Below are 26,105 nucleotides of genomic sequence, written 5' to 3'. Positions count from 1 at the left end.
GGCCTGTTGGGGTGGTCTTTGACCTCCTCTGGTGACCCTGTGCTTCCCGTATCGCCGGGCCCGGTCCGAAGTAATGTTTCGTCGACCCGTAGGCCTGGGATAACCCTTTTTTGAAAACTGAAACACTTGTACTGCGGTATAGCCAGTGTATACCCGCAGGTGTGTTTTAGAGTTTTTTCTTGAGGGGTTATAGGAACAACCACCGCATTGGGTAACGACAAGGTGGTTGATTCCCTGGTGTGTTGGAGCAGTGTCAACTCCCGGGTTACCCGGTTGAGGGTGCCCCTGCACGTTCATGACGTCTGCCAATCGTGTCAGCCTTCTCTGCCTCAACCCCTCTGGGTGGGTTTTTTTTAAATGGAGGCTTGGTCATGCAACAACGCCAGCATACGCCCCTTCCGCCGGGGGGGCTGTTCTCAGCTGACTCCTTTGGCGCCTGTCTCGTCCGCAGTGCTCCAGGCTCAGGTTACAGCCTGTTGCCTGGTTTTCCCCGGTGCGCTGCCTGCTTCCGTTGGTTAACCTTTTTTGTGTGCTTACGGCCATGCTGACTGCCTGTTCTGCAGGGTCAGTGTGCCAGGCGGTGTGCTATTGGGGGGAAAGGGCCCGCTCTTGGAGAACAGGGGCCTTATCCGAATACGCTGGCGATGTGGGGGGCGGTGTCACTAAGTGACCGCCTGGTGGGGTCTTGATGCCTGGCGTCATTGACCTCTCCGGGCCCCCGTTTTCCAGGGGATCCAGTCACTTCAGTGGGTCTGGGTCTTCCTTCGCACTCCGCTGCTACGGCCTTGCCACGGGGTTGGGTTTGCCCTTGACCCCGTGATTTTGGGGGCAGTAACGAGGTTGTTCCCTCCGTTCGTTCCCGGGTGGCATGCGGGTTGTGCGTGTGTGTAGTCGTGGGGTCAGGCCACGGTCTGCTCACCCTGTGCGTTGAGTTGCTTGAGTGCCTCTTCACACGGTCGGGTCCGTCGCCCTCCCGGGAACCTCCAATAGGGGGGGTGCCCTCCATTAGGGGGGGTCGGGGGGGCTCGGTCCTTCCTGATCTGATGGTTGTGGGGGGCCTTCAGCGGGGTGTATTTGTCGGCCGATGGCTCTCGCTCGGCCTCCCTTGTGCATGAGTGACGCCGAGCGAGAGCCATACGATACAGAACGTTAGGTTATGACTATAACCAAGTTCTGTTAGTAGTGGTGACGCTCGGCGTCCGACGCCGCTGCAGCCCTTGATCTCGCCTTGTGGTGAAAGCTTGGGAAGGAGGCGAGGGGGTGGCCCCACCCCTGCTTATATAGGAAGCTGATAGGGGTGTGGTCAGACAAATATTGGGATATAAAGGTACATTGTGGTCTTTTATTCAGTGCGCGTGCACGTGCGAGGACAGTGCATGAGTGACGCCGAGCGCCACCACTACTAACAGAACTTGGTTATAGTCATAACCTAACGTTTCTGACTGTAGGAGAAATTTAAAGTATGGTCTCTCAACACTTCATCGTCGTGGGACTCATATTACTACTGTTGCCATGCAGGGACCACCAGGAGAAGGCCAGCGACCCGTTTGAAACCAGACTAAGGGATTCTTTAATGCTGGGTTTAATTTAATCATATATATACTGTAAACATCTGTAGTCTTCATGAAATATGGTGACTTGGTGAAAATGATTGATTTTACCTATTAAACCTACTTTAATCACTAATGGAAGATGCAGACACTGAGGAGGAGGCAAGCAAAATATATTTTTTTTTTGCCTTGAGACATAGATTGTTGAAAAGGGTATGTAGGGTAGGTTTGACTCCATTTAAACTGTATCTTACCATTGGTGCTCCCCATATAGATGTACTACTTTCAGTAAATGTCAGTCTAAAATGTGTCCCCCCTCCTGTTCCCGTGTGTGTGTCTGCAGTATGCTGTCGTATCGCTCCGTCGACATCAGGAAGTCTCTCCAGGTGGAGGAGCTGTTGGCCAGGGAACAGCTGGAGTACACCATAGAGGAGGAGGTGGCCAAGCAGACCATACGCATGTGGCTCAAAAAGTGCCTGAAACGCATCCGTGCAGTAAGAGTGGTCATTCATTCATTCAAACCTTTCTTTAGATCTCGATAGTGTGGTTGAGCCTCATTACAATGACATCGAGATGCACAGACAAAGATTCAAATAACCAAGACAGAACACAAGATTGTAACCGTTTGCCCCCCCTCCTGCTGCCTCTCCTGCCAGGCCACGGACAACTGACAATGTCCCCCATGTCCCCCCTGTCTCTGACATGGACATTTGTTCTCCTGCTCTTTCCGTCTCTCTTCTCTCTCTCTCTCTCTCTCTCTCTCTCTCTCTCTCTCTCTCTCTCTCTCTCTCTCTCTCTCTCTCTCTCTCTCTCTCTCTCTCTCTCTCTCTCTCTCTCTCTCTCTCTCTCTCTCTCTCTCTCTGTCTGCTCTCACTCTGTTCTCTCTCTCTTTCTCTCCATTCATGTTCCCAGTCTTAAGTCCTAGTCGTTTCCTTGTCAGGTTCCTGTTAGGTCTTAGGGGCTATCCCATTTCTCCACACTTGGCTGAGTGCGCTTGGGTACGTACACAATTTGGCGACGTAGTGTGCGAGTAGGTCAAGTGCCCGGGGATGTTTAAAACAATCGAGACATACTGTATGTACACTCGATAACCCCTTTTCATCGGCCGTGGATTGAAGATCTAACGTTTCTGTTCTACACAGAGATTATTATTATGATTATTCTGGTGGTGTCTGCCGTCGTTCTTGCCCACTTTCCTTTGGAGGAAATTCTGACTTTGATAACCGGGATGTTTTGCTGGTCCCACATCCCGCTTGAAATATCACTGCATATTTATCTCTTTCTTCTTTCAACTTCTCTTTACACACATGTCACCCCCACATGCACACGGATCAATCAGAACAAACCTGCAATATTACATGAGAGGGTGTTCTTTGCTTTTATTACTGGCGACGACAGTGATGCGGTCAGGAACGAGGCGCTTGTCTTAGCCGTCTTTGGAAAACTCTTTGGAGACTGTTTCCCATTCAGGCTATTTTTATTGAAATACCCGACCAACAACCAATTAAAAGAAATGACACGGAGAGGATGCAGCCACTCACTGGTATCCATCAGACGCAGTATTCCTAGCACCGGTAAACATAACGTTTGTTCCGCTTGTCCCTTTCAAATTGATTCATTGTATTAACGCCGCTATTTATAGCTGTGCAATGCTTTGTGTGAGCTTGCTAACTGCAGACAATATAACAGAGCTTGTTGACATTATATTCACATTAACAATACCATGCATGATGTTACGATATGAATATAATATTAAAGGGGAACTATTTTACTATTTCTTTCACTATTTGGGCACTTTTACACAATTCCTGTGAGTCTATGGAACACCTCTGTAATATATATATTTTTTTTATTCATTGTTTTGTATTTCTAATCAAGTCCTCAAAAACAGCATTTTTCTACCTCAAGATCTCAAGCCGTTTTGAGGCTGAGCTCCAGCCACTGTGTGCAGCTCATCTTGTATCTCAACATTAACATGCAGCAGTGTCTTTCTGACATCACAAATCAGCACATTTTCAAATGACTCAGTTCAGTGAGGGTGAATATTGTGAGAGGAGAATTGGAAGAATGCGCCAATATGAGAATTAGAGACATAGATCATATTAATATAAGTTCACATAGCTAGGAAACAATGCTAAACACTCAAAAAGGCCATTTATAAGATAGTTCCCCTTTAAGTTACAACATTTGCATCTTTGCATTGCTATTTCCGCACGTTCACATGGGTACCTGGCAATCTCGTAGCTCGCAATAACAATAAACGTCACCAACTTGATGCATTGTTGGTCTTATACTTAACCAAATACAACAATACAGTAAGTATTGGTAAAATGCACATTAAGCGCACTGCACTTTTGACTATTTGAGAAGTGGGATACACTAAGCACTTACACTAAGCCAAGTGCCCAAGCGCGTAAGTGTGATCAAGCGTGCGTATTGGGACAGCCCCTGAGCCCCTGTATTATTCTTGTTCACTCTGGTTCTTTGTACTTTGTTCCCTGTCCTGTTACATAGTTGTAGTCCTTGTCTAGTTTCCTGTAGGTCTTTGTTAGTCTGTTTCCCTCCAGAGTGTCTCCAGTTGTAATCAACCCAGGTGTTTCTCGTGTTCTCATTTTCCCTGTGTGTTTGAGTTCCCTCTCCCCTGGTCTCTGTGCTGCTCCACTGTCTACTATTCAGTGTATACTGTTAGATGTCATGTTTTGCCTCTTCATGTTTGATGTAAGTCCTTCCTTACCTTTGTTTGCTTTTACCGCTCCGGTGCGTTAATTGAGGAAGTTCATGTTTTTTTTATGTTTGACTTTTTGTCACTGAACTGTATTATTTTTGGAGACTACTTAAATTAAACACCCTTGGAACCTTCCACTGCCTCCTTCGTCCTGCACTTGAGTCCTACCCCTGCATTGTAACAGAATGGACCAGCCAGTTGTGGACCCAGTGGACGAACATGGTGAGGTGACTAGCACCGCTCAGGGCCTCATTAACACCTGCAGCGAGATAGCCGGTAGCTGCTTCTCCAGCCGGCTAGCCACCAGAGAACTAATCACCAGCAAGTTAGCCACCAGAGAACTAGTCACCAGCAAGTTAGCATGGCCTCTACTCCCCATATCTACAGCCAGCACTACTGCTACTACTAGCATTAGATTAAAATGTATTGTCATTGCACAGCACAAGTACAGTACAATGGAAAAAAGTTGGCATCTAACCACAGTGCAAAGTAACATAGTAATATACAGTGTGTCATATGATATGTGTGTATATGTGTATATGTGTATATACAGTATGACATGCTAGAGGTGGGCATAGATTAATTTTTTTAATCTAGATTAATCTATCTGCAATCCTGGATTTAATCTAGATTAATCTAGATTAAAATGGCTAAAAAAAAATTTAAAAAAAATGCCGAAGGCATTCAAAATATGTGTGTTCTACACAAATAATGACCAGAAGTAAGTCCTTACTTTTTCTTTCCTCCTTATGTTTCTCATTACACCATGAGCCCATCTCCCGTTTCCAAAATGCATTACAGACTGTTTGAAAAAGCAGTTTTGCTATGATAATTGGTAATGAAATATCAAAATAATGTTCAATAAGATGTACTTGTGTTTAATAAGTTGTTTTATTCAGAAGTTAACACAAATAAATAATATTACCAGTACAGTATCTAGCACACTCTCAGGAGCAAAACAGAAAGAAGCATTTCAAACTTGAACTATGTGACATGGCTTGACTCAATCAGTCCAATCTCTATGTCTCCTTCTTCCACCAGTCACTCAGGCAGACCAGCTTGTTTTATGTAGCGATGTCTACTTATAGTGCCTATAATATTTTTCCCGTTGAGTGCCAATGCAAATCAACTGCTCCAGTGGAGTTGCTCAGTGGCCAATGGTGTCAACTGTGGTTGTACTGGGCAGCTCCCAGGTGTGAATGGAACTGTGTGAATGTGAAGCAGGGCGTTCCTGAAAAAGAGCATCTGTGCTCAGCGAACCTACCCTGGGTAAATAAAGGTAAAAAAAAAAATGTAAACAAAAAAAAAGTGTTTTATTTTATTTTTTATTTTTTTAGATTAATGCGTTAATTATATTATCGCGCGATAATAGTATCGCGTTAACGCAGCACGTTAACGCCGTTAACGACCCAGCTCTAATATATATTATATATATATATATATATATATATATATATATATATATATATATATATATATATATATATATATATATATATATATTAGGGCTGACCCATATTAGTCGATTAGTCGACTGATCAGTCGAAAGGAGCCGTAGTTGACTGGCCACCCTCTTAGTCGAATATATAAAAAATATAATATATTTATAAATATTTTTAATTTTAATTTTTTTACATTCTTTCCAAAAGAAAAGAGGCCTAGAAGCGTGGCTAACGCTAATGGCACGCATACCAGAGGCTAACTGCCTACGAAAACAGGCACAGAGGCACTGAAAGAGGATTTCACCCATCTAATGAACACAGCCCAAATGGAACGATAATTTTTTTTATATTATAAAAAAAACAAAAAATATTGTCGGCCAATCTAACGGCAAATTTTGGCCAATCATAGTCGACCATCCAAATCCTTAGTCGGGGACAGCCCTAATATTATATATATATATATATATACAGTGTATACAGAGTTATTGTACATTGCTATCCTACCTACAGCCAGTATTACTGCTACTACTAGCATCATATCTACAGTCAGTACTACTGCTAGCACTATATTTACAGTCAGCATTACTGCTAGCATCATGTCCCTGGCCAGTATGGAACCAACGAAGGTTGTTCCAGCAACCCAGAACCACTGAATCTCCACTGCCCAGAACCACTGAATCTCCACTGCCCAGAACCACTGAATCTCCACTGCCCAGAACCACTGAATCTCCACTGCCCAGAACCACTGAATCTCCACTACCCAGAACCACTGAATCTCCACTGCCCAGAACCACTGAATCTCCACTGCCCAGAGCCACTGAATCTCCACTGCCCAGTGCAACTGAATCTCCACTGCCCAGAACCACTGAATCTCCACTGCCCAAAGCCACTGAATCTCCACTGCCCAGTGCAACTGAATCTCCACTGCCCAGCAGCACTGAATCTCCACTGCCCAGTGCCACTGAATCTCCACTGTTCATCACAACTGAATCTCCACTGCCCAGCAGCACTGAATCTCCACTGCCAAGTGCCACTGAATCTCCACTGCCCAGTGCCACTGAATCTCCACTGCCCAGAACCACTGAATCTCCACTGTTCATCACCACTGAATCTCCACTGCCCAGTGCCACTGAATCTCCACTGTTCATCACCACTGAATCTCCACTGCCCAGTGCAACTACATTGGTCCAGGCCGTTCCTGAGCCCTCGGCTGACCTTGCAATTGCATTGTCTTGCCCCTAGCGAAGACGCTTCAGGTTCAGCTGCCTATAGACAATACGCTTCAGGTTCAGCTGCCTATAGCCAAGACGCTTCAGGTCCAGCTGCCTATAGCCAAGACGCTTCAGGTTCAGCTGCCTATAGCCAAGACGCGTCAGGTTCAGCTGCCTATAGCCAAGACGCGTCAGGTTCAGCTGCCTATAGCCAAGACGCTTCAGGTCCAGCTGCCTATAGACAAGACACTTCAGGTTCAGCTGCCTATAGACAAGACGCATCAGGTCCAGCTGCATATAGACAAGACGCTTCAGGTTCAGCTGCCCCTAGCCAAGACGCTTCAGGTTCAGCTGACCCTAGCCAAGACGCTTCAGGTCCAGCTGCCTATAGACAAGACGCATCAGGTCCAGCTGCCTATAGACAAGACGCTTCAGGTTCAGCTGCCTATAGACAAGACGCTTCAGGTTCAGCTGCCCTAGCCAAGACGCTTCAGGTCCAGCTAACCCTAGCCAAGATGCTTCAGGTCCAGCTGCCTATAGCCAAGACGCTTCAGGTTCAGCTGCCCCTAGCCAAGATGCGTCAGGTCCAGCTGCCTATAGACAAGATGCGTCAGGTCCAGCTGCCTATAGCCAAGACGCTTCAGGTTCAGCTGCCCCTAGCCAAGACCCTTCAGGTTCAGCTGCCCCAAGTAAAGGTGCTTTGAGTTCAGCTGCCCCAAGTAAAGGTGCTTTGAGTTCAGCTACCCATGGCACTGTTTTTGAGGAACCCCTGCTCCTCCTGTTGTTCACTAGAGCTCCCTGCTCCTGTTGTTCAGTAGAGCTTCCTGCTCCTGTTGTTCAGTAGAGCTCCCTGCTCCTGTTGTTCAGTAGAGCTCTCTGCTCCTGTTGTCCCTGTGGAGCTCCCTTGCCCCAGTCTCCTCCATTATCCTCCTATCCTTGCTGCTTGGCCCTTCCTGCTGCCTCTCCTGCCAGGCCATGGACTGCCCTTCTCTATGTCTCTCTTCTCTCTCCTTGTCTCTGCCCCTCTCTCTCTCTCTCTCTCTCTCTCTCTCTCTCTCTCTCTCTCTCTCTCTCTCTCTCTCTCTCTCTCTCTCTCTCTCTCTCTCTCTCTCTCTCTCTCTCTCTCTCTCTCTCTCTCTCTCTCTCTCTCTCTCTCTCTCTCTCTCTCTCTCTCTCTCTCTCTCTCTCTGTTTCTCGTGTTCTCATTTTCCCTGTGTGTTTTGAGTTCTCTGTGCTGCTCCATTGTCAGTGTATACTGTTAGATGTTCTCTGTTCATGGTTGATAATGTACTATTTGACTTAGAGGTAAGTCTTTTTTTATTTTTTTTTGCTGCTCTCCAGTGCCTTAACTAAGCAAATAATTTTGTTACTGAACTGTATTATTGGAGACTACGTCAATTAAACACCCATCGAACCTTCTACTGCCTCCTTCGTCCTGCACTTGAGTTCTACCCCTGCATTGTAATAAAGTAATAAATAATGACTTAAACAGTTACATACTGAAATGGAGTGGTTTGTGTTCACGGTTCTAAACTGTCTAAAAGGTTACAAGGTTATGTACAGATCTTTAGTGTGTGTTGAAGATCGTTGCGTCTCTGGAGCACTACAACTTAAAAAGACTACTTCTCTAATTCAGAACAGACTGAGGACCTGAAGCTCAAGACACTCATTTGAGTGAGTTAGATGGGGCCCAAAGTTCCAGGTTTAAGGTGGTTCGTTTTCCAATAAGGGCTTTATAGGTAAACAAATGCCGATGTTTAGTACGTCTCTTCTGCAGAGAAGGCAGAGGAACCTCATCCAAAAGGAAAACATCCTACTAGTCACTGGGAAGCTGGTTCTGTTTCTGTACAATAAGCCAATTTGTTTACTGCGGTTGACTGACCATGTCTAATGGTATTTAAAGGTGCACTATTCAGTGTCGGGGGAAGGGGGGTTGTTTACAGAGCCTGCAAAGACATTTACTGTTCATCTTATGTTATCATAAATGAAAACGAAATATTTGTAGGCACTGTGAACCAAACATATGTTTGTTAACAAAATTGTGGGCCCTACCTTTGTAAACGACTTTCTAGCTTCAAACAGTGTTCCATTCAGCTGTTTATTCAGTTATGAAAATATACCTTAGCAATTATTCACTTGTATGACTCTGACAAAACTACATTTTTTAAATGTAAATTTCCCATTGAGTCAGATGCAAAGATATGTATATGTTGTTTGTAACTCTTTTAATGTTAGACCCATTCACAGTCAATATATGCAGAGTATTGTAATCAATATATCTGGCTCTAGAAAACAGCATGTTTCGGCATAAAGAGGGACTTGACAACTGTCAACACTTGATTTACTGTTACAACACTGTTAGTGGAACACACACAAACATGTAGCCATTGTAATCCACACAAGTACTAATGCACACAAAGGTGTGTGACAAGGACACACACACACACACACACACACACACACACACACACACACACACACACACACACACACACACACACACACACACACACACACACACACACACACACACACACACACACACACACACACACACACACACACACACACACACACACACTTGCCAAATAAACACACACTCATTCTACTCCACACAAGTAATGATGCACGCAAAGAACTAGACACACGCGCACATATGCACTCACCCCATGTGTGTGTGTGTGTGTGTGTTTGTGTGTGTGTATGTGTGTGTGTGTGTGTGTGTGTGTGTGTGTGTGTGTGTGTGTGTGTGTGTGTGTGTGTGTGTGTGTGTGTGTGTGTGTGTGTGTGTGTGTGTGTGTGTGTGTGTGTGTGTGTGTGTGCGTGCAGAAGCAGCAGCAGTCATGCAGCATCATCCACAGTCTGAGAGAGAGCCAGCAGCAGGAGCTGAGCCGCTTCCTCAACCCGCCCAGTATAGAGACTACTGTACCCAGCGACGAACACACCGCTAACAGCCAGGACAACCCCTCTCAGCCTGAGGTACAGCACACACGCTCACACACACGCTCATCACAGCTTGATGTAAATCATATTGTGGTTGTTGTAATCTGCAGGTAAGCTGCTGCTGCTGTGGTGGTTAAACCCGGGCGTGTTGTGTTGCTCTGTGCTCTCTGTGTGCAGAGTGGTCTCCAGCAGCTGCTCAGCCCCACGCTCTCAGACAGAGGGGGCTACAGGCAGGACTCGTCCGACCTGGGGGGACGACCGCAGAGGAAGCTGGGCCAGTGGAGGCTGCCTGCAGGTCACCAGACCCCTGTTTGTCTCTCTGTCTGTCTGTCTCTCCGTTTGTCTCGCTATCTGTCTGTCTCTCTATGGGTAGGGGGTGTCTCTCTATTTGTTTCTATCAATCTGTCAGACCTGTGTGTCTTGACTATGTCAATCTGTCTATGTGTCTATCAGTCTGTCTCTGTTTTTATCTGCCCATCTGTCTGTATCTGACTATATCGTATACTGTATGAATGTCTGACTGTCTCTCTATCTGTTTCTATCTATCTTTCGGTCTGTAGTCTGTCAGACCTGTGTGTCTTGACTATGCTAATCTGTCTATGTGTATGTCTCTGTTTCTGTCTATCTGCTGTCTGTATCTGTTTCTATCTGTTTCTTACCTGTGTGTCTGTGAATCTGTCTATCTAACTTTTTCATACAGTATCTGCAGTCACTTCCCCTGTAATTGGCGTAGTGCGGTATATATCCCCTTTTCCTGAAGAATTCCATTGCCAGGAGAACAGCTTGGGCCCAAGTGTATTTCTTGTCAGCTATTATATAATATTTTGTGCTCAGCCTGGCACAAATCCATGACTTTATATCAATTAATATGACCTCACTTGGAGAAAAACAAGAGTAGGAAAGTCTAGTTAAAGCCAGACCCGGACACATGCCAGTGGGGAATGGCGATATATGTATGATTAATTCAAACAACTATGAGTGTACCATGTATCCTGTCCAGGGCCGCCTGGGAGAAATTCGAGGCCCTGTGCGAGATTTAAACGCGAGCCCCCCCCCCCCCCCCCCCCCAATTTATACGCATGGAAGTATTGATTACGCCATAACGAATCATTAAAAAAATATACCGTTAACTGGAATATGTTGTGTGTGCCTTTCTGAATATGATTTGGGAGGGTTATAATAGAAGAAAGACAGTGTAAACAATATAACATTATGTGAATAAACCGCGAAATAATAACTAATTCCTTGGTCAATAGAAGTCTCTGTGATACTTTCTGAATATGATTTGGGAGGGTTATAATAGAAAAAAGACAGTGTAAACAATATAACGTTATGTGAATAAACCGCGAAATAATAACTAATTCCTTGGTCAATAGAAGTCTCTGTGATACTTTCTGAATATGATTTGGGAGGGTTATAATAGAAGAAAGACAGTGTAAACAATATAACATTATGTGAATAAACCGCAAAATAACCGCAAAATAACATAACGTTATGTTATATAATGTTACAATGTACAGTTTCTAACAGCTGGCTGTGTTGTGAAATGTGCATAACGTTATGAATAAACCGCGAAGTCACAGGAAATAAATAACGTTATACGCGAATCTGGTAGTACATTTCTGCTTATCTTCTTGATATGATAACATTACATCCGCTTTTTACCGCGTGACAAGCTAAACCAATCAGAGAGGGGCTTCGCTCACATGACGCTCAACCAATCATAGAGGGGCTTCGCTCAACCAATCAGAGAGGGGTCTGCAGAAATAGAGTTCAACCAATCAGAGAGGGGTCTGCAGAAATGCGGCTACGAAATGTAGAGACGCAGCAGAGACGTATCTCTACATTTCGTAGCCGCATTTCTGCAGACCCCTCTCTGATTGGTTGAACTCCATGTTTCAATGATTGGGGAGTCGTTCACCCAGTCAGTCAGTCAGTCAGTCAGTCAGTCAGTCAGTCAGTCAGTCAGTCAGTCAGTCAGTCAGTCAGTCAGTCAGTCAGTCAGTCAGTCAGTCAGTCAGTCAGTCAGTCAGTCAGTCAGTCAGTCAGTCAGTCAGTCAGTTTATTCACATAACGTTATATTGTTTACACTGTCTTTCTTCTATTATAACCCTCCCAAATCATATTCAGAAAGGCACACACAACATATTCCAGTTAACGGTATATTTTTTTAATGATTCGTTATGGCGTAATCAATACTTCCATGCGTATAAATTGCGTTCGCGACCTCCATGTTTTGGGGGTAGTCATCAGAAACCTCGGAACCGGGATTCGCTCCCATCCGTCGGGCAAGAACTGTGGGTTTTCAGCCTCTCTCTCTGGAGCTTAACAGAGTTTCCTCTGGAGTTTCTGGAGGAGCTTGTCGCGGCTCATGCGCATGCGCACGCTCAACCAATCAGAGAGGGGTCTGCAGAAATGGAGTTCAACCAATCAGGAGGGGTCTGCAGAAATGCGGCTACGAAATGTAGAGACGCCACACAGACACACACAATGAACTCAACAGACGCTACCTGGCTGTAACCCCTCCCCTCATTGAAACCAATTCTGCTGCCTGCAGAGCCTCAGAGCCAGGAACGTGTCTAATGTGAAATATATAAGCATATAAGCAAAACTAGATTTTAGGTATGTGATGAAAAAGGGCCTCGCGGGAAGGGGGGCCTCGCAAAAAAAAAAAAAAAAAAAAAAAATTGTGCGAGGCCCCCCTTCCCGCGAGGCCCTGTGCGACCGCACTGCTCGCACACCCCCTGAGGCGGCCCTGATCCTGTCTAACACTCAGTGGTACTTGATGCACTACAGTTTGGAGGCTACTGGCTAGCAAAGGTTGAGCCACGAAAGCACCACAACCACCCACCACATAACCCTGTGTGCTTTGCTGCTAAGATGCAAAAGAAAGCCATGCTATAAAATTGACAATGAATTGATACATGTTACAGAATTATGTGGCCTGCTGGTGCTAACGTTAGCAGCTAGCATCCGTCACCATCACTAACTTAAACTAAGCTAAAGGCGCCCAGTACTACTAGGCAAAGGTAACGTTAGCAGCTAGCATCCGTCACCATCACTAACTTAAGCTAAGCTAAAGGTGCCCAGTACTACTAGGCAAAGCTAACGTTAGCAGCAAGCATCCGTCACCATCACTAACTTAAGCTAAGCTAAAGGCGCCCAGTACTACTAGGCAAAGATAATGTTAGCAGCAAGCATCCGTCACCATCACTAACTTAAGCTAAGCTAAAGGCGGCCAGTACTACTAGACAAAGCTAATGTTAGCAGCTAGCATCCGTCACCATCACTAACTTAAGCTAAGCTAAAGGCGACCAGTACTACTAGGCAAAGCTAACGTTAGCAGCAAGCATCCGTCACCATCACTAACTTAAGCTAAGCTAAAGGCGCCCAGTACTACTAGGCAAAGCTAACATTAGCAGCTAGCATCCGATGCAAAAGAGACCAAAGTAATGAAATTACTAATGAATTCATCCAATGCAAGTGACCGATAATAAGTCTCAGACGATGCACGTTAGCTAGTCAGAAATGCACTACACTGCTGTGCTAAGTTAACGTGCATCTTGCTTTATTTTGTCTCAACCAAAGTTGCCATTTTGTTTGTGAGGTCCGCTGTTGTACAAACTATGCTGTTATCTAGAGTTTGTGCAGCTCCAGGGACTCGGATGCTCTGGTCAGTAGCTACAACACTACTGTTTCAACGATTGGGGAGTCGTTCACCCAGTCAGTCAGTCAGTCAGTCAGTCAGTCAGTCAGTCAGTCAGTCAGTCAGTCAGTCAGTCAGTCAGTCAGTCAGTCAGTCAGTCAGTCAGTCAGTCAGTCAGTCAGTCAGTCAGTCAGTCAGTCAGTCAGTCAGTCAGTCAGTCAGTCAGTCAGTCAGTCAGTCAGTCAGTCAGTCAGTCAGTCAGTCAGTCAGTCAGTCAGTCAGTCAGTCAGTCAGTCAGTCAGTCAGTCAGTCAGTCAGTCAGTCAGTCAGTCAGTCAGTCAGTCAGTCAGTCAGTCAGTCAGTCAGTCAGTCAGTCAGTCAGTCAGTCAGTCAGTCAGTCAGTCAGTCAGTCAGTCAGTCAGTCAGTCAGTCAGTCAGTCAGTCAGTCAGTCAGTCAGTCAGTCAGTCAGTCAGTCAGTCAGTCAGTCAGTCAGTCAGTCAGTCAGTCAGTCAGTCAGTCAGTCAGTCAGTCAGTCAGTCAGTCAGTCAGTCAGTCAGTCAGTCAGTCAGTCAGTCAGTCAGTCAGTCAGTCAGTCAGTCAGTCAGTCAGTCAGTCAGTCAGTCAGTCAGTCAGTCAGTCAGTCAGTCAGTCAGTCAGTCAGTCAGTCAGTCAGTCAGTCAGTCAGTCAGTCAGTCAGTCAGTCAGTCAGTCAGTCAGTCAGTCAGTCAGTCAGTCAGTCAGTCAGTCAGTCAGTCAGTCAGTCAGTCAGTCAGTCAGTCAGTCAGTCAGTCAGTCAGTCAGTCAGTCAGTCAGTCAGTCAGTCAGTCAGTCAGTCAGTCAGTCAGTCAGTCAGTCAGTCAGTCAGTCAGTCAGTCAGTCAGTCAGTCAGTCAGTCAGTCAGTCAGTCAGTCAGTCAGTCAGTCAGTCAGTCAGTCAGTCAGTCAGTCAGTCAGTCAGTCAGTCAGTCAGTCAGTCAGTCAGTCAGTCAGTCAGTCAGTCAGTCAGTCAGTCAGTCAGTCAGTCAGTCAGTCAGTCAGTCAGTCAGTCAGTCAGTCAGTCAGTCAGTCAGTCAGTCAGTCAGTCAGTCAGTCAGTCAGTCAGTCAGTCAGTCAGTCAGTCAGTCAGTCAGTCAGTCAGTCAGTCAGTCAGTCAGTCAGTCAGTCAGTCAGTCAGTCAGTCAGTCAGTCAGTCAGTCAGTCAGTCAGTCAGTCAGTCAGTCAGTCAGTCAGTCAGTCAGTCAGTCAGTCAGTCAGTCAGTCAGTCAGTCAGTCAGTCAGTCAGTCAGTCAGTCAGTCAGTCAGTCAGTCAGTCAGTCAGTCAGTCAGTCAGTCAGTCAGTCAGTCAGTCAGTCAGTCAGTCAGTCAGTCAGTCAGTCAGTCAGTCAGTCAGTCAGTCAGTCAGTCAGTCAGTCAGTCAGTCAGTCAGTCAGTCAGTCAGTCAGTCAGTCAGTCAGTCAGTCAGTCAGTCAGTCAGTCAGTCAGTCAGTCAGTCAGTCAGTCAGTCAGTCAGTCAGTCAGTCAGTCAGTCAGTCAGTCAGTCAGTCAGTCAGTCAGTCAGTCAGTCAGTCAGTCAGTCAGTCAGTCAGTCAGTCAGTCAGTCAGTCAGTCAGTCAGTCAGTCAGTCAGTCAGTCAGTCAGTCAGTCAGTCAGTCAGTCAGTCAGTCAGTCAGTCAGTCAGTCAGTCAGTCAGTCAGTCAGTCAGTCAGTCAGTCAGTCAGTCAGTCAGTCAGTCAGTCAGTCAGTCAGTCAGTCAGTCAGTCAGTCAGTCAGTCAGTCAGTCAGTCAGTCAGTCAGTCAGTCAGTCAGTCAGTCAGTCAGTCAGTCAGTCAGTCAGTCAGTCAGTCAGTCAGTCAGTCAGTCAGTCAGTCAGTCAGTCAGTCAGTCAGTCAGTCAGTCAGTCAGTCAGTCAGTCAGTCAGTCAGTCAGTCAGTCAGTCAGTCAGTCAGTCAGTCAGTCAGTCAGTCAGTCAGTCAGTCAGTCAGTCAGTCAGTCAGTCAGTCAGTCAGTCAGTCAGTCAGTCAGTCAGTCAGTCAGTCAGTCAGTCAGTCAGTCAGTCAGTCAGTCAGTCAGTCAGTCAGTCAGTCAGTCAGTCAGTCAGTCAGTCAGTCAGTCAGTCAGTCAGTCAGTCAGTCAGTCAGTCAGTCAGTCAGTCAGTCAGTCAGTCAGTCAGTCAGTCAGTCAGTCAGTCAGTCAGTCAGTCAGTCAGTCAGTCAGTCAGTCAGTCAGTCAGTCAGTCAGTCAGTCAGTCAGTCAGTCAGTCAGTCAGTCAGTCAGTCAGTCAGTCAGTCAGTCAGTCAGTCAGTCAGTCAGTCAGTCAGTCAGTCAGTCAGTCAGTCAGTCAGTCAGTCAGTCAGTCAGTCAGTCAGTCAGTCAGTCAGTCAGTCAGTCAGTCAGTCAGTCAGTCAGTCAGTCAGTCAGTCAGTCAGTCAGTCAGTCAGTCAGTCAGTCAGTCAGTCAGTCAGTCAGTCAGTCAGTCAGTCAGTCAGTCAGTCAGTCAGTCAGTCAGTCAGTCAGTCAGTCAGTCAGTCAGTCAGTCAGTCAGTCAGTCAGTCAGTCAGTCAGTCAGTCAGTCAGTCAGTCAGTCAGTCAGTCAGTCAGTCAGTCAGTCAGTCAGTCAGTCAGTCAGTCAGTCAGTCAGTCAGTCAGTCAGTCAGTCAGTCAGTCAGTCAGTCAGTCAGTCAGTCAGTCAGTCAGTCAGTCAGTCAGTCAGTCAGTCAGTCAGTCAGTCAGTCAGTCAGTCAGTCAGTCAGTCAGTCAGTCAGTCAGTCAGTCAGTCAGTCAGTCAGTCAGTCAGTCAGTCAGTCAGTCAGTCAGTCAGTCAGTCAGTCAGTCAGTCAGTCAGTCAGTCAGTCAGTCAGTCAGTCAGTCAGTCAGTCAGTCAGTCAGTCAGTCAGTCAGTCAGTCAGTCAGTCAGTCAGTCAGTCAGTCAGTCAGTCAGTCAGTCAGTCAGTCAGTCAGTCAGTCAGTCAGTCAGTCAGTCAGTCAGTCAGTCAGTCAGTCAGTCAGTCAGTCAGTCAGTCAGTCAGTCAGTCAGTCAGTCAGTCAGTCAGTCAGTCAGTCAGTCAGTCAGTCAGTCAGTCAGTCAGTCAGTCAGTCAGTCAGTCAGTCAGTCAGTCAGTCAGTCAGTCAGTCAGTCAGTCAGTCAGTCAGTCAGTCAGTCAGTCAGTCAGTCAGTCAGTCAGTCAGTCAGTCAGTCAGTCAGTCAGTCAGTCAGTCAGTCAGTCAGTCAGTCAGTCAGTCAGTCAGTCAGTCAGTCAGTCAGTCAGTCAGTCAGTCAGTCAGTCAGTCAGTCAGTCAGTCAGTCAGTCAGTCAGTCAGTCAGTCAGTCAGTCAGTCAGTCAGTCAGTCAGTCAGTCAGTCAGTCAGTCAGTCAGTCAGTCAGTCAGTCAGTCAGTCAGTCAGTCAGTCAGTCAGTCAGTCAGTCAGTCAGTCAGTCAGTCAGTCAGTCAGTCAGTCAGTCAGTCAGTCAGTCAGTCAGTCAGTCAGTCAGTCAGTCAGTCAGTCAGTCAGTCAGTCAGTCAGTCAGTCAGTCAGTCAGTCAGTCAGTCAGTCAGTCAGTCAGTCAGTCAGTCAGTCAGTCAGTCAGTCAGTCAGTCAGTCAGTCAGTCAGTCAGTCAGTCAGTCAGTCAGTCAGTCAGTCAGTCAGTCAGTCAGTCAGTCAGTCAGTCAGTCAGTCAGTCAGTCAGTCAGTCAGTCAGTCAGTCAGTCAGTCAGTCAGTCAGTCAGTCAGTCAGTCAGTCAGTCAGTCAGTCAGTCAGTCAGTCAGTCAGTCAGTCAGTCAGTCAGTCAGTCAGTCAGTCAGTCAGTCAGTCAGTCAGTCAGTCAGTCAGTCAGTCAGTCAGTCAGTCAGTCAGTCAGTCAGTCAGTCAGTCAGTCAGTCAGTCAGTCAGTCAGTCAGTCAGTCAGTCAGTCAGTCAGTCAGTCAGTCAGTCAGTCAGTCAGTCAGTCAGTCAGTCAGTCAGTCAGTCAGTCAGTCAGTCAGTCAGTCAGTCAGTCAGTCAGTCAGTCAGTCAGTCAGTCAGTCAGTCAGTCAGTCAGTCAGTCAGTCAGTCAGTCAGTCAGTCAGTCAGTCAGTCAGTCAGTCAGTCAGTCAGTCAGTCAGTCAGTCAGTCAGTCAGTCAGTCAGTCAGTCAGTCAGTCAGTCAGTCAGTCAGTCAGTCAGTCAGTCAGTCAGTCAGTCAGTCAGTCAGTCAGTCAGTCAGTCAGTCAGTCAGTCAGTCAGTCAGTCAGTCAGTCAGTCAGTCAGTCAGTCAGTCAGTCAGTCAGTCAGTCAGTCAGTCAGTCAGTCAGTCAGTCAGTCAGTCAGTCAGTCAGTCAGTCAGTCAGTCAGTCAGGTAAGTGACCGGGCCCTGGTGTGGGGTATTGTGAATTCAGGTCTCTCCTCTGTGTGTGCTGTGCAGGTCATACCAGTGTCAAGTCCATTGTGTGCAAGATGAATCCTGTTAGCGACGAGGCCTCCTCTGGGTCAGAGGTGAAGAAGTGGTGGACCCGCCAGCTGACCGTGGAGAGCGACGAGAGCGGCGACGACCTCATTGACCTTTAGAGAGGGATGCGCGGCGAAGCACTCGTTATTTGTGGCAGAGGGCCCTGGACACCTGCCAGGAGTCTGATAGGACTCCACCTCCAACCGATATCGGGACAGTATGCATTTTGCGTTTTTTTCTAACAAGGGCTGGCCGGAGAAAACATTTATAAAGTGGAGTATCCATTTGACGCTCTCCATGCAGCAGCCGTTTCTACACACAATTGCAATTCTACGCTCGTTCACACGTTGTGTTTTCGGCGTGAATTGTGGCCATTTCAAATGTGTGGTTTTTTCTATGCAGGTTTTTCTATGGTGTTAAGGAATCAGACTCTTAGGAGCGAGATAAGGTCTTTCTATGGTGTTAAGGAAGCAGACTCTTAGGAGCGAGCGAAGGTCTCTCCTGTAAGCTGCAGACAGGAGAGTCCACTTCTGCTGGAAGTATGATATGAACTATGAAGCTGCTACGATATGTGCTGCTGCTTAATGTCACCCATGGAGACAAGATTCAATAAATGTGAAACACAAAAACATGTTTTCTAGTACTGCACCTGTCGTGTACAGTGCAGTCACTACTGTTGGAAGCGGAATATTGTTTCTGCAGCCGTTTCAATCTGTGATGTTCTTTAAAGGGTAACAGAGATGTGTGAAATCAAAGGGATAATTCAAAACAAAAATTCATATTTGCAAGTCAAATAATCATGTCACGTTTGGTAAAACAGCTTAGAATGAGGCTACTTTAAATCAATGGATTCCTTTGTATATAAAAAAAGGAATGACAAAATATGACATGATAATTTGACTTGCAAATATGAATTAATTTTGAATGATCCCTTTGATCTCTCGTGTTTCCATTCCCCCGTTAATTTCAAAGCGTTGTCACTTCCCCCGTTCTCTTTGTCCACAATGTTTATTGTGACGTCTTTTCTGATCCTCAGTGTTCGTTGTATATCTATACTGTAGCTAAATTGTCCTACATTATGTCACTTTAAACATCAAAAGTAAATCCAGGTGTCTTTGTTCTGAAGTGGAACAAGCGAATGAAAGTAAGATATTATAGGTTCATGACAGTGAATGTAATAAATAATTATATGTTATATCTTAAGTTATGTGATTGTGTGGTGTAAATTAACAAGAAAAAAGCATAATATAATATATTTTGTAAATTATGTATAATTATAAATCACTTTGGATACTGTATAGCAATTATTCAGTAAATATAATAAAGCCTAATTGGCAATTATGAGCAAAAGTCTGAATTTTCTGAGTTATTACAAATAACATTTGGTGGCTGCCTTGTAGCCAGGAAACAAGACATGAATTCACATACAGTACAATCACAGACACATTCAATATATTTTAAAACATGTACTTGTTGGGACCCTTCAAAAATAGATGTTGGGTCGCATACCTACAATTTAAGCAACTATGTATATTGGAGCACAAGATAAAGATAAATATTCGATAAGATGGATCTTTATCATTTGTTTACACATATATACAGAGAAAGTCAAGTCAAGTCAGTTTTATTTATATAGCACATTTACAAATGACTAACAGCCAAACCAAAGTGCTTTACAACATGATAAAAACACATACAATGCAATAAAATACACTAAAATTACAGAAAAAGGTAAAGTACAGTACATATAAGAAAGCAAGGGCAAAGTGCAATATAAAAAGAGACAGGGAAATTGGATAAAAAGTGCAGAGTGACAGCGGACATCATGTATAGATGCTGGGCTAGCTCTGGTCAAAGGCCAGGGAGAAGAGGTGTGTTTTGAGCAAGGATTTAAAAACCTCTGGGCAGATCTTATGTGGGGGGAGGCTGTTCCAGAGCCGGGAGGCAGCAGCAGCAAAGTCTCTATCTCCCCTAGTTTTAAGCCTGGTCCTAGGCACCTCCAGCAGCAGCTGGTCAGCAGACCTTAGGGCTCTGGATGGGGTGTGGTGATGCAGGAGCTCAGCTAGGTACAGTGGAGCCAGCCCGTGTAGTGCTTTAAAAACAGTCTGTAAAAGTTTAAAATCAATACGGAAACGGACGGGGAGCCAGTGGAGAGAAGCCAGAACTGGTGTGATGTGGTCACGTTTCCTGGTACCGGAAAGCAGACTGGCAGCCGCATTTTGTACCAGATGCAGGCGACGGAGCAGCAACTGGTCAATGCCGACATACAACGCATTGCAGTAATCCAGCCGGTCATGATAAAGGCATGGATCACCCTCTCCAGATCCTTCTGGGAGAGGTATGGTTTGGTCTTGGCCAGGAGTCTGAGGTGGAAAAAGCTGGTTTTAACCACCGAGCTAACCTGCTTATCAATATACAAAGCTATAACATACTGTACTGTAATCCTATTTCATGCAATCTCATATTGTCTAAGCCTGTTTGGCTGTGCCTATGGATGTGGTGATGTTTACATGGTTACACACTTGTGTTCAGGAGGTTCTGAGTTCAAATCCTCTCAATTGCACTTCTATAGGTACAAACTGAAGACAGTTGGCATTGCTGCTTTAAGTGGTTCAATGTATATATATATATATATATATATATATATATATATATATATATATATATATATATATATATATATATATATATATATATATATATATATATATATATATATATATGTAAATATATAAGTATAGATGCTATAGTATGAGGTGGCATTTATGTATGTCTTTGTAGATCAGTGTACTAAGACACATACCTTGTATTTAGAACATTGTGGGTTTGATTCTGATGTGTTACTTGTGTCGGGTGTCTTTCCTGTATATGATCTATTAACACAGAAATACCATAAAAACTATATTTATAATGAAAACAAGAAACCTGCAGACTCGCAAAAGTCTAGTTTGACTAAGGTCACTGATCTGGAGTCAACTTCACTCTGTTAGTTTGAATGAGGACGTGTTTTTGATTGATTGATTGATTGATTGATTGATTGATTGATTGAAAACTTTATTAACAGATTGCAGAATGGGTACAATACACTATGGCTCAATACACACAATTGTTAAGGGGATGCAGACCAGAGAAAGACTTTCGTCTTGTTTACATTAGGGTCCCCCATTTTCAATTCATAATGACATTAATTAATGACATACGCAACATACAGATATATATCATGACATTTCTGACATACAGGTATACATTACTGTTACATTTGTGACATACAAAATATGCAAATATACAGTAGTGTTAAACAGAGATCCTAACAGAAAATATATACATATGAGGGGGAGGAAACTGTAAACTTTACGGGGGCCATAAATATATAGATATATATCATGACATTTATGACAATACATGACATACAGGTATACAATACTGTTACATTTGTGGCATACAAGATATGCAAATATACAGTACTGTTAAACAGAGATTCTACCAGATAATATATACATACGAGGGGGAGGAAACTGTACATTAGGAGACGGTGGGAGGGGGGGTTTGGACATTTATGGGGGCCAGGTTCGAATTGCAGCCTCCCGTATAGGTGCTCTTCGAGAACGGTTTTGAAGGTGGGTAGGGATTCACATTTCTTTACGGCTGTGGCCAGTGGGTAGGGCGTTCCACATTGATGTGGCATAATTGCGAAACGTGTTTAGACCCTTGTTTGTGGCAAATCTGGGTTGAACATGATTTGTGGAGCTCCCTCTGGTGTTGTGGTCGTGGTATTCACTGACCTTTGGGAAGTATTTCGACATGTACATGGGTACCTTAGTGGTGTAGTGTATCTTGTTGTTCTTGGGTCACTGACCCCAAATCAGCACTCCTATGAAGCCTCGTCATATGGAAGATCTGGGATACAAAGGGTTAAGAGGGTTAAACCCTATAAAATACACAATGTTACTGTTACTGGCTAGACATGAAAATATCAACACAATTAAATAAGGTTTCAAAATATATATATAAAAAAATATATTATAATAAAAGCTCCAGAATTAACAATTATGTTGCCAGACTGTAGCCAGGCTGTCCTACCAGGCTGTCACACTCGTCCCTGAAGGACAGGGCAGGAAGTCCCTCCATCCATCACCACGGTAACCATCTCTGTGTCTCCCACCACCACGGTCATCTCGCTGTCGTGCGTTCCCAGCATGCTCCTGTCGTGGATGTTGGCCTGAGAGCAGCAGAGCCAGAGAGGCTCGTCACGTCTCAACAGTTCCCCAGGTTACTTCATCCATCTCCCGAGTCCCGTGTGGGCCGTGTTACCATTCATCTTTAGAGATTTAATTACATTTCTGTCAGCAGGATTTGCCTAACGAAGGAGATAATTGAGTGGACAGATGTTGTGTAACACATCTGCACCGCTGCGGTCCCTCCACTGCCCTGGATAACACTGCCATCTGCTGGACACATGCTGAACTTCAATCAGGATTCCCACAGACATTGCAAAATGAAATTCAAGGAATTTTAAGTACTTTTCCAAGCACTATTTTTCATTTTCAAGGATGTCACTCGAAGGATACAATTCACTTTTAAATGCTGTTTTTTTAAGCCTCTTCTTGACCTGCTTGCCAGCTAGAGCATCACACATGAAGATATGAGGAAAAGCAAGACCGACGGCTTCTCAGTTACAGTGAGTGACAATATTGTCACAAGGAAAGATGAAATTACCTACCTGGGTTCCATCCTAGAGGCTAATCTTTCCTGTGACAAAATGGCATCCAATGTATAATAATAATAATAATAATAATAATAATAATAATAATACTTCGTTTTATATAGCGCCTTTCAGAGGACCCAAGGTCGCTTTACATAAGGGGGGGGGGGGGGGGGGAGATAACAAAATTATAGTGGACAGACACAACATATACATATATAGTGAGAAAGTTAGGGGTTGAAGGCCAGGTTGAAGAGGTGGGTTTTGAGCAGTTTTTTAAATGAGTCCAGAGTTGGGGTGGTGCGGAGTTCGGCGGGGAGGGAGTTCCAGAGGGTGGGAGCTGCCACACTGAAAGCTCTGTCCCCGAACGTCCGTAGTCTGGTTCGGGGGATGGAGAGCTGACCAGTGTCCGTGGATCGCAGGGACCGTGACTGAGTGTAGGGGTGGAGGAGGTCAGTGAGGTACTGAGGTGCCAGGGCGTGAAGGGATTTGTAGGTGAGCAGGAGGGTTTTGTAGGTGATGCGGGATTTGATGGGGAGCCAGTGGATGAGGATGGGGGTGATGTGCTGCCAGGGTTTGGTGCGGGTTAGAACCCTGGCAGCTGAATTTTGAACATACTGGAGCCTGTCCAGGGTTTTGCTTGGGACCCCGGACAGGACCCCGGTGCAGTAGTCCAGGCGGGAGGTGACGAAGGCGTGGATGAGGGTCTCAGCTGTGGTGTCGGAAAGTGATGGTCGGAGTCTGGAAATGTTTCGGAGGTGAAAGAAGGTGGATTTGGTGAGGGAATTTACATGGGATTGATAGGAAAGGGTGGAGTCCAGGATAACGCCCAGGTTGCGGACCTTAGGGGATGGGGAGATGGAGCAGCCGTCAATGTTGAGGGTGAGATCCCCAACCTTCCGGAGCAGGGCCTTGGGTGCCACAACCATGAGCTCGGTTTTATTGTTGTTGAGCTTGAGGAAATTAGATGACATCCAGGTTTTTATTTCGTGCAGGCAGTTGATAAGGGAGTGTGGGGGGAGATGGGTGGATGGTTTGGTGGAGAGGTAGAGTTGAGTGTCGTCGGCATAGGAGTGGAAGTTGAGGCCATGGCGGCGGATGATCTGACCGAGGGGGAGCATGTAGATGGTGAATAGGATTGGGCCAAGTACGGAGCCTTGGGGGACGCCTTGGTTGACTGGGGCCGGGGTGGAACTGGAGTCGCCGATGGTGATGAATGTAATAAAAAAAGTCAACCAACCGGATCTCCTCTCTGGTAAACAAGCAGTGGTGGACTGGGACACAAATTCAGCCCGGGACATTCAGATGCACCAGCCCACACACCGGCCCACACACCGGCCCACTAGGGTTGCCACCTTTGACCAATAGAAATAAGGGACACCTATCATCGAGCGTGCGCGTAGCCAGCCCCCCAAACTCCTGAAATGCATAGAAATCTATGAAATCTAAATAAAACAATCTATGACATTTATATTAAAAAGAGCTAGCCCCCCAAACCCCTAAAATACATAGAAATCTATGCATTTTGGAACAGTTACTATATATAGTCAAGAAAGCATTTAGTCATACTTAAAGTTTAAAGTGCTTTATTTGCATTTAACATTGTTTAAATAAATTGGCTGAACTATAGCCTCAACTTGAGCATAATACTGTATGAATATAAAGTGCTGTAAAAACAAAGCCTGGGAACACTTTTACTGAAAGATACAACAAAACACTTGTGTGACCCAAATTAAAAGATTAATAAAAAATAAAGTGCAAAGAAGAGTAGGCTCCTGGCTGCCAGGGCAGGTAAATAGAAATACTGACATCTAGTTAAAAACACAACCAGATAAATAAGATGTAATATCCCATACCGAATCAGTCTCAGGAGATGTTTCAGTTATGAAGAACTGTGACACCTGTGCTTGGGTCCTTTGCGTTCTTATATTTCGGGAATATTGTTCTCCTGAGGCATGCTGTCTGATGTCAGTCAGTCCACCATGCACCATCTCCACTGACGCATGCTATCAAGCCAGTGGTTTGCCTCTTCTCACTCAGGTCTGTATTTCTGGAGGCGTTTTGTCTTTTTAGGACGCGGTGGAGTCACAGTGTCTGCTGTAGACATTTTCAAAGCGTCTTCAAAAAGAAATCACGCAGCGCGCAGACGGAGGATTGGCACAACGGCACAGAACTCTTCTTAGCAACGTGAAAGCGCTAATTCTCATTGGTCGGTGAGCTGCTGAGCGCACGCCCATCATACCAGAGTTGCCAAGTCTGTTTATTTTCCGCAACTTTTGGACACAATTTTGCTTGTTTTTGTAGGTCGGCTGGCTTATTTCTCTCACTAAACTGGCAACCTTAAAATACGGGACAAAGGGTGTCCCGTATGCGTCTATACTTTCTACAACGGCGCTCGGTTTCCGGGTTCCTCCGATTGGCCACGACGCTCACATGACCTCCGCTAGCACGCCCCCTTCCTGCCGCGCGCCGCACTCGCCAGCTTCAAGCGCCAAGCTCCTGCCAATGCCGCGCTCCCAGCTTCCTCAATGAAATGGAAGTATTGACTACGCCGTATACGCTAACGAATCATAAACTATTAAAAAAATATACCGTTAACTGGAATATGTTGTTGACAGAGCTCTCATATTAATTTTGCGAATGCATAAACTATTAAAAAAATATACGGCGTATACGCTAACGAATCATAAAAAAATATATACCGTTAACTGGAATATGTTGTTTCTTTACACATATGTTGGATTATGTAATTGGTTTGTCATGACAAACCAATACAAAATCGCTACAGAGCTCTCATATTTGCTATGAGTGGCTCGCGGGACGGTGGCCTGGGTCTCGCGGGGCGGTGGTCTGGGGCTCGCGGGACGGTGGCCTGGGGCTCGCAGGACGGTCCACACACCGCTATCAGTGTTCTTCTTCCCCGCCAGTTAACGGTATATTTTTTTAATAGTTTATGCATTCGCAAATATGAGAGCTCTGTCAACAACATATTCCAGTTAATGGTATATTTTTTTTTATAGTTTATGCATTCGCAAATATGAGAGCTCTGTCAACAACATATTCCAGTTAACGGTATCTTTTTTTAATAGCGCGGCAGGAGCTTGGCGCTTGACCAGGAAGCTGGCGAGCGCGGCGCGCGGCAGGAAGGGGGCGTGCTAGCGGAGGTCACGTGGGTGTCGTGGCCAATCGGAGGAACCCGGAAACCGAGCGCCGTTGTAGAAAGTATAGACGCATCTCCCGTATCAGTTCAATACGGAACGCACACTGGCCCACACACTGGCCCACACACTGGCCCACACACCGGCCCACACACCGGCCCACACACTGGCCCACACACCGGCCCACACACCGGCCCACATACTGGCCCACACACTGGCCCACACACCGGCCCACACACTGGCCCACACACTGGCCCACACACTGGCCCACACACCGGCCCACACACCGGCCCACATACTGGCC

At 45.6% G+C, this 26,105-nt stretch overlaps 1 protein-coding gene across 1 annotated transcript in view; it reads left to right on the top strand.

Annotated features, from left to right (window-relative positions):
- nalcn (sodium leak channel, non-selective) overlaps positions 1–18,060 on the top strand; it is a gene marked incomplete at both ends in the record, with an annotated part of 382,889 nt that extends 364,829 nt beyond the window's left edge. The window contains 4 exon segments of the mRNA XM_084311476.1: positions 1,894–2,044; positions 9,758–9,907; positions 10,049–10,166; positions 17,918–18,060. Of these exon segments, the coding sequence (XP_084167602.1) occupies positions 1,894–2,044; positions 9,758–9,907; positions 10,049–10,166; positions 17,918–18,060 (562 nt within the window).
- Positions 18,061–26,105: the final 8,045 nt, after the last annotated feature.

This window comes from Notolepis coatsorum, assembly GCF_963971535.1.
Source record: "Notolepis coatsorum genome assembly, chromosome: 3".
Taxonomy (NCBI): domain Eukaryota; kingdom Metazoa; phylum Chordata; class Actinopteri; order Aulopiformes; family Paralepididae; genus Notolepis; species Notolepis coatsorum.
Note: the sequence above shows the minus strand (reverse complement) of the source record. Positions and strands in the feature narration are given on the sequence as shown.